Source organism: Trachemys scripta, chromosome 7, assembly GCF_013100865.1.
Source record: "Trachemys scripta elegans isolate TJP31775 chromosome 7, CAS_Tse_1.0, whole genome shotgun sequence".
NCBI lineage: Eukaryota > Metazoa > Chordata > Testudines > Emydidae > Trachemys > Trachemys scripta.
In genome coordinates this window covers 97,134,152-97,148,841 of record NC_048304.1, presented here as the reverse complement: position 1 = coordinate 97,148,841, position 14,690 = coordinate 97,134,152, and the positions used below count along the sequence as shown (strand labels likewise).

The 14,690-nt window shown below is 39.3% G+C and overlaps 1 protein-coding gene across 5 annotated transcripts in view; it reads left to right on the top strand.

Moving 5' to 3' along the window:
- Nucleotides 1–14,690, top strand: part of KNDC1 (kinase non-catalytic C-lobe domain containing 1) — a 123,559-nt gene that overhangs the window by 2,675 nt on the left and 106,194 nt on the right. For 4 of the 5 annotated variants that reach the window (XM_034777261.1, XM_034777260.1, XM_034777263.1 and 1 more), the window contains 2 exons: nt 2,471–2,669; nt 7,498–7,556. In XM_034777261.1, the coding sequence (XP_034633152.1) occupies nt 2,471–2,669; nt 7,498–7,556 (258 nt within the window). The remainder of the gene's footprint in view (nt 1–2,470; nt 2,670–7,497; nt 7,557–14,690) is intronic. The other variant, XM_034777264.1, reaches the window with a different exon arrangement.

Sequence of the window (14,690 nt, the reverse complement as noted above, 5' to 3'; positions counted from 1 at the left end):
ACGGCTACCGCTCTGATACTTGTAATCTCTTAAAGCGCTATAGAAGAGCTAGGTATTTATTAAATAGAGCTTGACTGCCATTCCTGGCAAGCTCCTAAAAGTTCCCATTTGACTAGATACTCTATATTCTTGTTTTGAGAAATGGCGTTTTTGCTGTCCGGTTTGTCTAGGAATATTTTATTTATTCTTCTCTACTCACTCTGTCAGATGCCTCTTTATATTTAAAATGCTGTCTTTTGCATTTAAGTGTGTTTTCTGGTATAGTTTACTGGTGGCAAACAAAGCATGTGCAGAGTCTGCAGAATCTAAGCTTTCATTTATCTCCCTCAAAGGGTTTCTAACCTTATGATAAAGATCTTCCAAATAGGATCTATGTGATAACACAAGCAATGAGTCTACAGATGACCATAAGAAATGGCTCTAAGAGTCTGAGCTCTCCTTGACCTTTCATTTCATTGAGATGTTAACTTGAAAGCCTGATGAGCCTTGAACTTGAAGGAAAGATTTTTCAAAAATGCCTAAGAGATCTAAGAACACAAATCCCACTAAAATCAATGGGGACATGTGCTCCTAAATCCCTTAAACTTTTTTAGAAAATCTCTTCAAGATTTAGCATTAACTATTTGATTCCTAGTATCAGAGGGGTATGCCCGCCCACTTCCTGGATCCCAATAGGATCAGAGGGGTAGCCGTGTTAGTCTAGATCTGTAAAAAGCGACAGTCCTGTGGCACCTTATTGACTAACAGACATCTGATGAAGTGGGTATTCACCCACGAAAGCTTATGCTCCAATACGTCTGTTAGTCTATAAGGTGCCACAGGACTCTGTCGCTTTTTATTTGATTCCTGATCCTTCTAAGAGATGGGAGCATTGGGGTGGAAGAGGAGCCCAATAGCATGGAATTGGGAGTTGTTACAGAGAGGGAGATGCTGAAGGAGGAAGTGGAAGAGACAGACTGGGAAGAAGAGAAAGGAGAATCAGAAGACTGAAATGGTGGTGCTTCTAATGTTGGGAAACTTTTCCCATTAAGTGATGCTGAATGCAATGCTAAGTAACAAATATTAACGACTATGTTAACAAATTTGCTTTTACTCCATCCCAAAAGAAAAACAAACAAAAATCAATGGTTAGATATTTGTAAAACCTATATTCTGTAATCCGAAACGCTTTGCTTACTTTTTATAGCTAAACTCAGTTCTAAATATCTGGAATTTTGGAGGTCTGAGAAATGTCAACTACTTATTAGAGCTTTGAGAAAATTGCTGTTATGGTCTTTTCTTTACCTAATTGTAATTAGTATGTATCCAGCTTGAAATTTTGCCCAAATTGTTTCCATTTTTTTAGAGTTGCTTGGGAAATACGTTTCTTGTGTTTACTGCCCTCATCTTGGGGTCCTTATGTTGTGTAGGATTGTCAGTTTTGATTGGACATATTCCTGGAGGTTTCATCACATGACACAGTCTTTAATTAAAGATTAATCTTTAATTCCTGGAGATTCCAGGACAATCCTGGAGGGTTGGCAACAGTAATTGTTGTGTGATAATACAGCTACTAGGCATCGCACTTCTAATCGTAATCTTTTTATCCAAGCAGCTTCCTAAAGCATACAGTCATAGAAGTTAGAAATTGAAAGAGCCTGTCAGATCTTCCAGTGTATCGTCCTTCCAATGTAAAGTTATTCTCTAGTCTAAATTAGACTGAAAAAGGAATACTAACTTCTAAATGTCTCCAACAGAGCTTTCGCCACATTTCTTGGAACTCCCACACACAGCCTAATAAATAGCACAGCTGTGAAGACAGCCTTAAGCTAGAAGTCATATGTTACCTTGACCATCGGGGAGCACTGGATAAACAAAAACCTGAGGCAACCATCAGGCACCTGGAAGCTGTTTATCTAAAATTTTGACTTATGGCACCCCCCCCCCCCCCACACACACACCAAAAAAAGAGGCCATAACGTGTGTTGCGCTACCTGAGGCTCACAAAGCAGTTATAAACACTAATTAAACCTTGCAACGTCCCCTTTCAGGAGACAGGTGGGGGAAACTGAGGCTAAAAGAGCTTACAGTGACTTCCCCAAGGTCACACAGGAAACTTGTGGCAGAGTCGGAAAATTAATCCAAATCTCCTGTGACGCCAGTCCCTGTGTCTTTACCTCAAGACTATCCTTTCATTTTAGTGTGGTGCAGGAGTGTCTCCATTTAAAAATATCACAAAAATACCTGTTTTCTGATGTTAACGTGAGATCTTTGCACAGGTTGACTGTTTCCCCTAAAGCACTCTTTGTGCTGAAAGTTCTTTACATTAAATACTTGGGGAGTAGGAGTGGGAAGTTAAATTCTTTGTCCTAGGAAGTCTGAGAACTTGCTGGAATCACATCAGGTTGTGTATTGTAGATGACATTTGACACAATTGGCTACAAGTAATGTCATCAAATGCAGAGTAATTTCTGAATTCATGTCTTGGCAGGAGAATGTGTCCCTTGCTGATATTCTGTCACTGCGGGATAGCTATCTTACCGAGCAAGATATCTGGGCAATTTGCCTGGAGTGTAGCCATTCTATGAAGAGCATCTCCCATTCAGCAATCTTCCAGACACTTTGCATTACTCCTGACACTTTGGCTTTTAACACCAATGGCAATGTGTGCTTCATGGAACAGCTCAGTGGTAAGTATTTATGCTTCTAGGCAATTTGTTAAAAAGTATGCAAAGTCATGCTGAGAGCATGTAATAAAACATTATACTCTTCAAACTTTTAGTAGATTTAATTAGACTGCAAAGCAGAATTTCTTGATAAATGGATGAATGGCGGTCCATATGAAACTAGATTAGATTCAGGAGCACTGTACATTCACTATCTATACTAATACAGAATAAAGGTTTCATACTGAATTTAGTTAGATCTTGGATCCACTTGTTTTCACAGATTTTTTTTTTCCACATGAATCTATTCCACTTATATTTTAAACATAATCAATTATGGACTTGTTCAGACATGTCTGAAAGTATGGGCAAAGCATAATCATGGTGCTGCTTCTCTCACCACTTAAATATGTCCATGAAATTACAATTATGGCTAAAGAAAATGGCTATTTGGCTGTAGATCTAGCAGTAGAATAGATGTGACCTGATAAAGCTTTCCCAGAATGGAGGATTGAGTGGTGTCTGCATGTAGCGGAATGTAAGATCTTTATGTATCATTGGAGACATGGGGATGCTGACATTCACAAAAGGACTTCTGATTTCATTGTGAAGGAAAGTCTATTATTGGATAAGATGAAATCAGCAAAAATCTCAAGAGCCTTAATCTCTTACATTGCAAGAAATGACAGCTAAGAAAATTGCACTAGAGAATGAGGAGGAAAGAACCTAGTGCCAAGCTGTAGAAGCCTCAGAGATCAGTTCCGTGCCATACCTATTCTCTTTAGGCTTTTTATTATGTCTTTTAAACTTAATTTATTTTTAAAACAAAGTCAGAATAACTACATCTGTCACTTTGCTTCCAGATTGCATTAAATGAGCCGTGTGTGTGTGTGGTGTGTGTGCACATGTGCGTGTTAGCCATTATTTTGGTCCAACTGTTGAAATTAAACTATATCAGGTTAAAAATCATAGTTTTAAATCAAATGTCCTAACTTGAGAGGTCATAAAACATGACATAAAGCTGAAGGTATATTTTAAAATGTATTCATTATTTGTTTGTATTTCTCAGCTTGAACAACTTCAAAATAGATTTGGCAGATTCGTGTTTGTTTTTAAGTCTAATACTTTTTCATATACCCATGTACTAATCCTGTGCTGCCATATTTCATTTAACACTGCAGGGGAAACTGGTTTTGTGTTAAAATTATTGTTTGTATTATAACTTCAATAAAAAAACACTTCTCTTCAGGTTTGTAAAAGTTCATTCTTACAAAATCTAAATCTTGGATTGAATTTGACCTGATCTTTCTTAAAGAAACATACAGGAGCCTCACCAAAGAAGAATATGTCTAGTGGATAAAAGTTCTTTGTACTGCCAAAAATTAAGATCTTGGGGAAAGAAAGGAAGTGCTCACAAGAGGTGGTAAATCTAAGCTCAGTTCCTGGTTGTCAGCCATCAGTTAACTTTGGCCATATGCAAATACTCAGTGTATGGGTTTTTAGTGAAGCAAATTATGTGCATGGACATAATTCAAATTATTGGAAAGTCTTGATTAGGATGTTTCAAAATTCAATTAGAGTTAAAGAAACATTGCCTGTGTCTAGGAAAACTCTTAAGAGAAACTTCATAATGGAAGAAGTTGGTATGCAGATGCATATTTTTAATGATCCCCCCCACACACACACACACACTGTTCTCTGTGCTTCTCCCACTTTGTCCCTATTTTTTTGTGCTATTACAATTCAGTCAAAATCAAACAACACTTTTTTTTTTACTATCTTGTCATTTCTGGAACTTTGTTGCAGTCATATTTACTCTGCTAGAAGAGGTGACTGTCTCTCTTTTAAATAAGAGGAAATGACTTGTAAGCAATTCAGGTTGTTACATTTTGCCTTTCTTTTCCTTCTAAAGAAATGATACTGTGGACTCCATGCAACAGGAAGCAAGAATACAAAAATTGCATTGCACCATGTGCCAGTAGCTGCAAATTGCCCACTGTCCCTTGGAGAGTTTCATGATTTGAAAAAGTATAAACTATAGGATTACCAAATCTAAAATAATACTCTTCTTTGACCCTCAAATGCTCCAAGACTGGTGGGGGAGGAGGAGAAAGGAAGAGAGTAATAGAAAGAATGGAAGCTGGTTCCTGCAGAAAGCTACCATATTTTGTAAACTAGTTAAAAGGATTCTGTGACCAAAGGCAATATCACCCTGTGCAGCCAGAGCCAGCTGGTGATGATGAATAAATATATGCGAACCAGACCACTTAACAGCTTTAGAGCACAAGAGCCAATGCTTCAGCCCTCTACCCAAGATCTAAGAGGAAGAATTTAGTATCTGCTTCTGTAATAGAGGAGTTTTGTGTGTCTGTTGCTCACTACAAAAGCAATTTTCCCTCTCTTGGTTTTGACACCTCCTCATCAGTTATTGGGAGTGGACCACATCCACCCTGATTGAATTGGCCCTGTCAACACTGGTCCTCCACTTGTAAGGTAACTCCCTTCTCTTCATGTGTCAGTATATTTATGCCTGCATCTGTAATTTTCACTCCGTGCATCTGAAGAAGTGGGTTTTTTTACCCATGAAAGCTTATGCCCAAATAAATCTTCTGTTCTTTACAGTGCCACCAGACTCCTTGTTGTTTTTGTTATACTATGCCTTTGTCTCTTTCATATGAGAGTAGTCTACTTGGAGATGCACTAGAAGGCCGTCCAAAAACTTCAGCTCATGTAGACTCCTTGTTTCACAGTGTTTCTTACAGGACGTGAATGACATCAGCACTTCATGATCTGCACTGATGAATACAGTACAGCTACTAGATACATATTAATTTTCTGGTGCAATTAAAGGTGACGGTTGCTTTGTTCCCCAGCAGCTTAAATCAGCTGAGGTGTTCAAGTTATCACCTAGATCTAAACAACTGGATGCAGAAAGAGCTCTTAAAATTCTTAGGCTCTGGAATTTTGTTTTCCCCTGCCTCACACTGCTCTGATAGAACTTCAGCTTGACATATTGGACTCCTGTTCACCCAGACATTTGCCTGAAAGGATGGGTTGGAGAAAGATCTTTGGGATGCGGATTTATAGCTTTTAACATCTGTCTGATTTGAAGCCTTCATTTGACATTGGGTCTGGGGTGTTAAATTTGTTATATATGTGATCAACTCTAAGAGCATTTTGTAAGTCTAAAAATTAACAATTCTCCCCTTCTAAGGGAAATAACCCAGCCTTTGGAGCCAAATCCCTCAGGCAAATGGGGCAATACTACCATAGTTATACCCCCAATGACTGAGTTGCCAAATAGGCATTAATACAGCATCATGCAGCATCGCTGCTGAAATAGTCCACTTACAAGCTTTGGTCCGGCCCAACTCCTCTAATGAAGAGTTTCTTTCCTGGTCTTTCCGTTAAGATTTGGCTGGAAAGTGAAGTGAGCAGCTATGTCGGCCTGCTGGTTGGAGAGGCCCACAAGGGCATCAATCATATTTGTGGTGTGAGTAGGTCAGCAATCAACTAGGTTGCATACCTTGGACATGGAGATTTGGTTCTTCCTCATCTCAGAAGATGGTAGTTACAGGTGGTGGCTGTAGAGATTTATGTAAATGTGCTCATTCTGTAACTTCTAAAAAGTAACAGACAGAAGGCAGGCTTTTATTAGCTGGCCTTGGGAAATCTCCCTCCTTTGGTTACTGGCTTGGAGTTTTGCTTCAGAGATTCCAAGGCCAGAAGGGACCATTGTGATCATGTAGTCTGGTCTCCTGTATAACATGAGCCATAGAACTTCCTCAAAATAATTCCTAGAGCACATCTTTTAGAAAAAATATCCAATCTTGATTTAAAAATTGTTGGTGTGGGAGAAACCCCACCACAACCCTTGGCAAATTGTTCTAATGGTTGTATCCTCGCTGTCAAAAATGTGCACCTTATTGTCAGTTTGAATTTGTCTATCTTCAGCTTCCAGCCATAGGTTTGTGGTTACCTTTCTCTGCTAGACGGAAGGTGTATTATTAAATATTTGTTTCCCATGCAGGTACTTACAGTGTAGTCAAGTTATCTCTTATGTTTCTCTTTAAGATAAATAGATTGAGCTCTTTGAGTCTTTCACTATAAGGCAGTGGTCCCCAAGCTGTGGGGCGCCCCTCCCCCCCCCCGCTAGTGGGGCATGGAGGAATCGTTGGGGCGATGCAGTGGGGCCCACGTCAGCCCCCATTGGGGGTGGGAAGGGAGCACCACCCAGCTCCACCCCAGCTCTGCTCCGGCCCTGCGTCCAACCCCAGCTTCTGGCCTCGGTTTCTGGCTCTTGCCCCAGCTCCCGGCTCCACTCCTGGTCACAGCCCTAGCTGCAGCCCCGTTCCCAGCTCCCAGCCCCAGCCACAACCCTGACTTTCTCCTCCGGCTCTGTTCCTGGCTCCAGTTACAGACCTGGCCTCAGCCTCCTGCCCCAGCTGTAGCCCCGGCCTGAAAACTTTCAGGTTCCCAGAAGGAAGGGGATTAAAAATATTAGGTTGGTAGCTTGGTGTCTGAAATGGAGGTTGTCTCTTTCTCTGAATTTAATCTTTTTGTTCCTTAGTGGAGAGAGTGATAGTTTGCTTCTTCAGGATGGTTAGAAATAAGGTACAGAAAGGCATATTTCCATATATAATCATTAAAGGGTCCTTTGGTAAGAGTTAATAGTTCCCTTACAGCACTGGAACCATCAGCTCTCTACAGAGTTGTCTTTGTAGCTTGGAGGTGTGAGAACCAACAGGCTTGTCAATTATGTAGATTTCATTTTGTGACATCAAACTGTCAAGACGTGCTATATGCATATATAATTGTCAATTTCTTAATCTGGCTTTTTTTTTTTTAATAGATGATCCAGAAGGTGCCTTTGTCCCACCAGAATTTGATATCACTGGTAACACATTTGAGGCAAGTAACAGATAAAGATATAGATCATCTTGTTGTTGTTGATATTTTTACAATACTGAATGCTTATAGTTTTTCTTTAGCATACAGTTTTAATGTTTGTATTTAATGCTCATAAACAAGTATACTATTTTGGGAACACAGACTATGTATATGTGTATTAAATGGAAATTTCTATTGAAGTAAAATGGTATGTTTATAACAATTTTCTATATAAACAATTCTTCACTAACTGAAAATATGAAAACCCTTTTTTGCAAGAACGGTGTATTGGTCTGCCTTAAACCACAGCTGGTCTGAATTGTTTTATGTATCCTTCATTGGTTACATTTGTTTGTTCAGAGACTAGCCATGAATTTTTATACTAAATATAACATTTGTTTGCTATCTTCTTCAATAAAATAATTCATCGTGGGGCAATCAACAATTTTATCTTTGGCTTAATGAAGAAACAAATGGATGTCTATTGCCTTGCAATCCACAAATGCTCTACATTGTTAAATTAAATTAGTGCTAAATTGTTTACAGTAATTCATTAGTCTCCCAAATCAGCCATCCCACTGCTGTATTACAAGAATGTTTGGTTTTGTTACTTTCTATTGAAATTCCTGGATACACTATTTAATGGTTTTGGCTTGTATTTTAGATGATACCTAAATTGGTTTAATGGGCAGCATGTTTTGTTGTCAGTCAAGATACAAGGAAATCTATTTTGTTTCCACATAATCTAATACAAATAACTTTATTTTGATGCTTGCTTATCTTTTGTATAATCAGGTTTATAATTATCTCTTGTTCAGCAAATGTGTTTTTTGTGTGTGTCTGATATAGTATAGTTCTGGAAGCTTTAGGGACAGAGTTCCTCTTCATCTCTAACCACCACCATGAACACTTGGCAATCATTATAATTACATAGGCAATCAGAGCTCAAATGTCTTGACAATCTATACTTCCAGTTTTTGGCACACACTGTGTTAAGAGGGCAGTGATAATGTTCTTTATATTCTGACTTTTTTGGGTGAGCAAGATATAGTTGGTGGCTATTTCTTCCCTAGAGGCACTGAAACTTTTAGTTTTCTCCTTTAGATGAATGTCCCTGCAGCTCCTTCAAGTCAGGAGGGATAAATATTTCTCTACTCCTTAGGCCCAGATAGGCCTCGTACATCTGATCAAGTCTTACTCAAGTCTTGCATTCTCATTCCAGCTTTTTGAGATCTGCATCCTTTTTCCTTTCCTACGCAACCTATCTTCTCTCCATGAGTCCAAAGGCCTTTACCTCTGGTGAGCTTGGTCTTGTGTGCCATCATGTGTAAGTCTCTGGCTGGCCAGTAGTTTGGAAGTGAAAGATTTTGAGCTTTTCTGGCCCAGAGGTACTCCAGAATGCATTGCTGCTTCCCTGCTGCCAACACTAGGAAGTTTCTTAACCCTTCAGATGCGAGACTCCTCGCAGCTAGAACTATTGGGAGAGTTTCTAAGTTCTGAAAATCAAATGTTGGTGGCAACTTTGGTATTTGAGAATTGGAGGAGGAGTACTTGTCCTAAAAGATCTCAAATCTTAGTTTTTTTTTAAAAGTTTTAGATGGGTGCAAGCCATTTTTTTTCCAATATAGTTTATCCATGTCTACTAAAAATCCCATAATGTCTAGTTTTATTGTTATTTAACTCTTCTGTTGTGGCAGTGCTTAGAGATTTCTGTTATATTGGACCCACTGTGTAGAGGGGGGTAACAGTAAAGAGATGGCGAGAGAGAGAGAGGGAAAACAGTTGAATATACAAGACTTCTCTTTCTTTGGTACAAAGTTAGAAACTTAAGCAGAGCTCTTATCATCCTGAGCCTGCAGAGGGACAAATTAATGACAAACTGATGTACAGTTCTCTGCACTGTACATTCAGAATCATGCTGCTTTTAGTGAAACTGAATACTTTCACTGTGTATATGTACCTTGTGTATACACAGCTGTATACTATAGATGCTCTCTTACAAGGGTCATCACTGCAGTGCAATGGTATTTGAGAGAACCCCATTTTCCCCAGTGTACTTGGATTAGGAGAGGGATCTGTATTTAAGTTATGCAAATGTTGAGTTTTTAATTGTTTTGGCTATATCTGACATCAATAAATAAATTATGGATATTTAACAGGTACCCCAGGCCTAAAGACCTACCCCAAAAATGTCAAACATATGTTTTATAAGGACACTGCTCTGGTTCCAGTGGACAGTGACATTTCAGGAAAACAAAGTATCCAGTGCACAAGAGGCTGAGAAATAAATTAATTGTAAGGCACTTATTACTTACAAGTATTGTTTATATTCCTGATCTGGTCTTTTGCTGTCTTTCAATATTTGCCAGCTTTTTATATTAAAAAAAATACAGGTTTATTCAGCTCAGTAGCAAAGACAGTTTAGATTCTATATGAACTAATATTGAGACACATTTCTCTTCTCTAAATCAAAAGTTTGACCTACTGTACATTTTCCCAGCTCCTTCTATCCCCCCTCCCATTCCCTTGTATCACAGTTTGCTAGCATGGCGATCAGTGAATTTTGACTGATAAGAGAAGCACAACAGAAATAGTTGGGTGTTACTGAGAGTTCTTCAATAGATTTGTTTCCATCACCAACTCAATACAATAGGAGTTTGCCTTGGGTTAAAAGTGTTGCTAGTTTCAACTGAGTTTCAAATGGCTGTTTGTCCATATCACAAAACTACCCTTCAGCCTGGGACAGTGGATCACTGAAGCACAGCCCCACATTTCTAGCATGTGATCTTGCATTTAGATGCAAGACTTAGATGTCTGCCATGTGTGAACATGGTTTGTAATTTTTTAATACTACAGCTGTTCATTTCACTCATGTGCCAACTAACTGATCTGTTTAATCCAAATCTGCATGTGCATTCAGCACTTCTTGATGTTTTTTTTTTTTTCTGCCTATAGCAGGTTTAACATTTAGCACAGGCATTGATAATAACTCTGTGATCTCTTCCTTTTTAAGAGACGAAAACAAAGTGTAGTCGTTTATATTTTATTTTTTACCCTACCACACTTTGTAACTATAGTGAAGTCTTGAGAATAAAATCCCCAATAGGGTATGAGGGCACAGGGTGATGACAGAGGTAGGAAGTGGGTGGGGAAGGAGTTCAGGGTCTGTGTGCTGGCTCTGCCAGTGTGGTCTCAAGCAATATCCTGATGATGCTGTGACTTCTACCAGGCTGGTCTCCCTAGATCTTGCTTGGGGCTCTAGCTTTTGTGTCAGCCTGACTGTAGGTGTCTTTATAAATTTGAAATTCCACCTGGTGGTGCTTTGGGATTGAATCCAGACCAGTAGGGGGTTGCGTCACCACCTTCCCTGCAACTCTGGGTGCCTTAAATGCTATGATGCTGTGGCTCACAGCCCTGACACCTACATCAAGAATATGAGCATGTAAGTCACACCCTGGCTTTCACTGCCCACTTACTTTTTGCAGGGTGATCCCAACACCTCCTCTGTCCTAAATTTCCCCAAAACTATCTGTTCTGTAGTGTTCAGCTCTCTTGCTGAACACAGAGACTATATGCAGCTTATTTATTTAACTGGCATTGACGACCCCTCCACTTCAGTCAGAGCACTTGGCTTATGATAAAAGTATAACAAGTTTATTAGCAAAAGGATATAGGTTTAAGTGATGCTAAGTATAAGGAATAAGGATAGAAATGACTACAGACAAATAAGTTAAATATGCTACTAAGACTAAAACTCAATTTAGCAAGCTAGAGTCTTTTGTGCAAAGAAGTTTTTCTCACCTATAGTCAGTTTTCAGAGACTTTCAACCCCCTTGGTTGAAAGGTTCCACTTTTCTCAGGTATAAAAGAGCCCTGGCCTCTTGTAGCTGCCCTGTAATGGATGCCAAAATAGCTTTCTGTTCTTGCTTATATCTTCCAAAGTTCAATGACCTTGCTTCAGGAGGCAGGAAGGTTTTCTGCAGCTGTGACTTCCATCCCCTGCCAAGAGTGACCATCTTCCATTCGAATTTGCCCGATGGCTTAGTCTGCCTTCCATGTACCTTAGTTGTCTCTGCCTGACAACCAGGCTGCTCAGACAAGCAAATACATATTCCTTTGTCTAGGGCAGATTGGGCTTATACATTCCCAGGGCCGGCTCCAGGGTTTTTGCCGCCCCAAGCAGCCCCAAAAAAAAAAGAAAGCCGCGATTGCTATCTCGATCTCTACCGCTGCTGCTTCAGTCTTCGGCAGCAATTCGGCGGTGGGTCCCTCGCTCCCTCGAGCGAGGGACCCGCCACCGAATTGCCACCGAAGAGCCGGACATGCCGTCCCTCTCCGTTTGCCTCCCCAAGCACCTGCTTGCTGGGCAGGTGCCTGGAGCCGGCCCTAGACATTGCTAGCCATATGCATTTTAAGAACCTAGTTCTAGCACACAGTTGCAACTCATCATATACACCCTGTACATACACCATGCAATGATTTTGGGGACCAGAGTGTTTCCAATTTGCATGTGATACCATGTGTGACTCCTTTTAGATACAGATTATGACAACCGTGAGTTAGTTGTAATGAGTATGTCATGCCTGACAAAAGTTGCTGACAGAGTAATGAACCATCAACGGGCCTCTGTCACATCCACCCTCCCACCCCCCCATAACTGCTGAAAGTGTGAAGAAGCTTTGTCTTGTTACTTCCCTGTCCTCTCCAAAGCCACCTCTTTGACTGCTGTGAAATGTAGGATATCTCTTTCCTCCCAAGCTGCGTGTGTGCGTGGTGGGGGCACTGGGAGGAAGAGTTATTTTGTCCATTCCTTGGAACACTTTTTCTGATAGGAAGTAGAGCAAGGAATTTTTCTGATACTCTACCCCTCAGACAGTTCCTTGTGGGTTCTCTTCCACAGTGGTTAAATGCAGTACGCTTCCTGGTGAGACTCCTCCAGCAGTAACAGGAAATTCACATGATCCTTGGTAGTTGACTTCTGTCCAGAAAAACTTGAATAGTATAAGTGAAATTGATCAGTCTTGTTAAATTCATTCTGCTGCTTGGCAAAGAGAGGTATTGTAGCTGTCTGTCTCCATTCTCCACAGTTCAGTTTCCTGTATTTTATTCAGAGTTGTATCTGCTTCCCTCCGTGACAAAAATAACTTGCAACTTTTATTTTGGTTTGCTGTAATAGCTCTGCAATGCTGTGGAGGAGGGAGTTAGATTCTGTTCATGCATAAGATTATTAACAAAGTTCCAGTAACCAACTCTTCTTACTAATGTATTCTGTCATTGTTTTGTATTGGTTTTGCACAAATGTAACTGAAGGCAGAATATGAGGCCAGCAAAATAACAGATTTGTAATAAAGTACATCTTCGTCTTTCAGTTCCCAAGTTGAGATTGTAGGGCTGTTGAATTTGGATTTTCAAACCGGTCTTTAAGCATATTACATGGTAGTTTACTGTATATGTCTACATGTGAGATTTGGCTGTTAAGGGACGCATGTTCAAATATTAGGCTATTCATGTTTATCAGTCTGTATCTTTTTCTTTTTGCAGAGAAATGCCATCAAAAGGCAGAAAACTGCATGATCAGATTTTCATAACCCTTTTTGACAGCCTCTTTGGGAGAGCTCTTTCTGTGCAGAAGTAGTTCTGTTTGTGCAGTGAGGTCTAGAAGAAATTAGTTTCTCTTGGTTATCTGTTGACTGGAAGAGACTGAGCCTTGCCCTGGGTCTGAGAAGCTCTCCTCAAGCTCTGTTTTAATGTGCAGCTTCCATCTGTTTGGTGAACCATATATGAGGGTAACGCCTTAGAGCTTGAGTCAATGGACACTTCAGGAAATATGGGAAATGTAGTTGGATCTTTAACATCAAATTTTCATAGAAAAGGACAAATGTATTATGTATCTAGGATGAAAGACATTGTATTGCCATCTCTTTTCATATCCAATGACAAAATGTAAGGTTGCAATCCTTGATGCGGGATTTTGGCTACTGGGATCCCTTAAAATGAACTATTTAATACTATGGCTAGGTCAAATTTGAAACGTTTATTTTCCCTAAGATTCAGAAAGTCTATATCTCTAGATATAGATATAGATGTGTGTGTATATACACATACACAGATGTGTATGTGTTCAAAAATATTTATCTATCTTGAGGGTTTTATTTATAGTGTGGAGGGGAATGTGGGGGGATAGGTGGGGAGGATTTATTAATACACTTGCTTAAAATAGAACACTAATCGTAATGTAGATTCCACAAAGAAACTTGTCCATATTAATCATTTTTCTTTTATCATTTTAGTGGTGTGTCTCCTACACAAAGGAATTCAGGTTTTATTAAATCAAGCTTGAACTAGGCGACTTGTCAACACAGATAAATTTAATCTTTCCCTGTTTCAGGGTTGTTTTTGCACCACATGGACCTTGGTGGGATTTTTTTTTATTGATAAATGTGTTGTATAAGTGTTTTCTTAGTATTTTTTTGTAGATCGCTCTAATTTTAACTTTTCCTTGCACAATTAAAAAAATCTAATTCAGGTATGAATTTAAGAGGTAACATAAATATTTTCTGCTCAACAGTTGTATAACTGCTTTCTAGGTCCCAGTCTTACTTTGTCAATTGGAAACAAATTGTGTTAGTTAATTAAGTGATAAGAGTTTCACACTATAGGAGTCATCTTGAAAGTAAAGAGGAAGTATTCTGGGTAATTATTGATACATGTAAAGAAGTAGATGTGACGCTCACAATTTCAGAGTGAGTTTAAAATTTGAATCCAAGAAGCTTTTGAAATTAGTTTTCTAATTTTTCCTGTCTGGTTTTTTCAGGCATCCAGATGTTTTACTGTAATGCTATTCCCAGCAGTGTCTTAATTACTCCTTGGATTACTCTTTCAAATCCTTAGCAGGGAAATCAATTGGGACCTTATTCATCAAAATTTGAGATGTATACACAATTATTGCTGGCTAGAAGGGTACTGTCAGAATGGTGGCATAGGTAGCTTTTTCTACATTTTGGCACCAAATGTGCAAATACATGAGTGAGTAACTTTACATATCTCAATAGTTCTATTAAGTCAGTGCATCTAGTTAGTAGCATATGTAAAGTTATTCAAGCTTAAGTATTTGTAGGCTGAGGACCTCTCTTCTGTGTGTATACCCTTCACAAG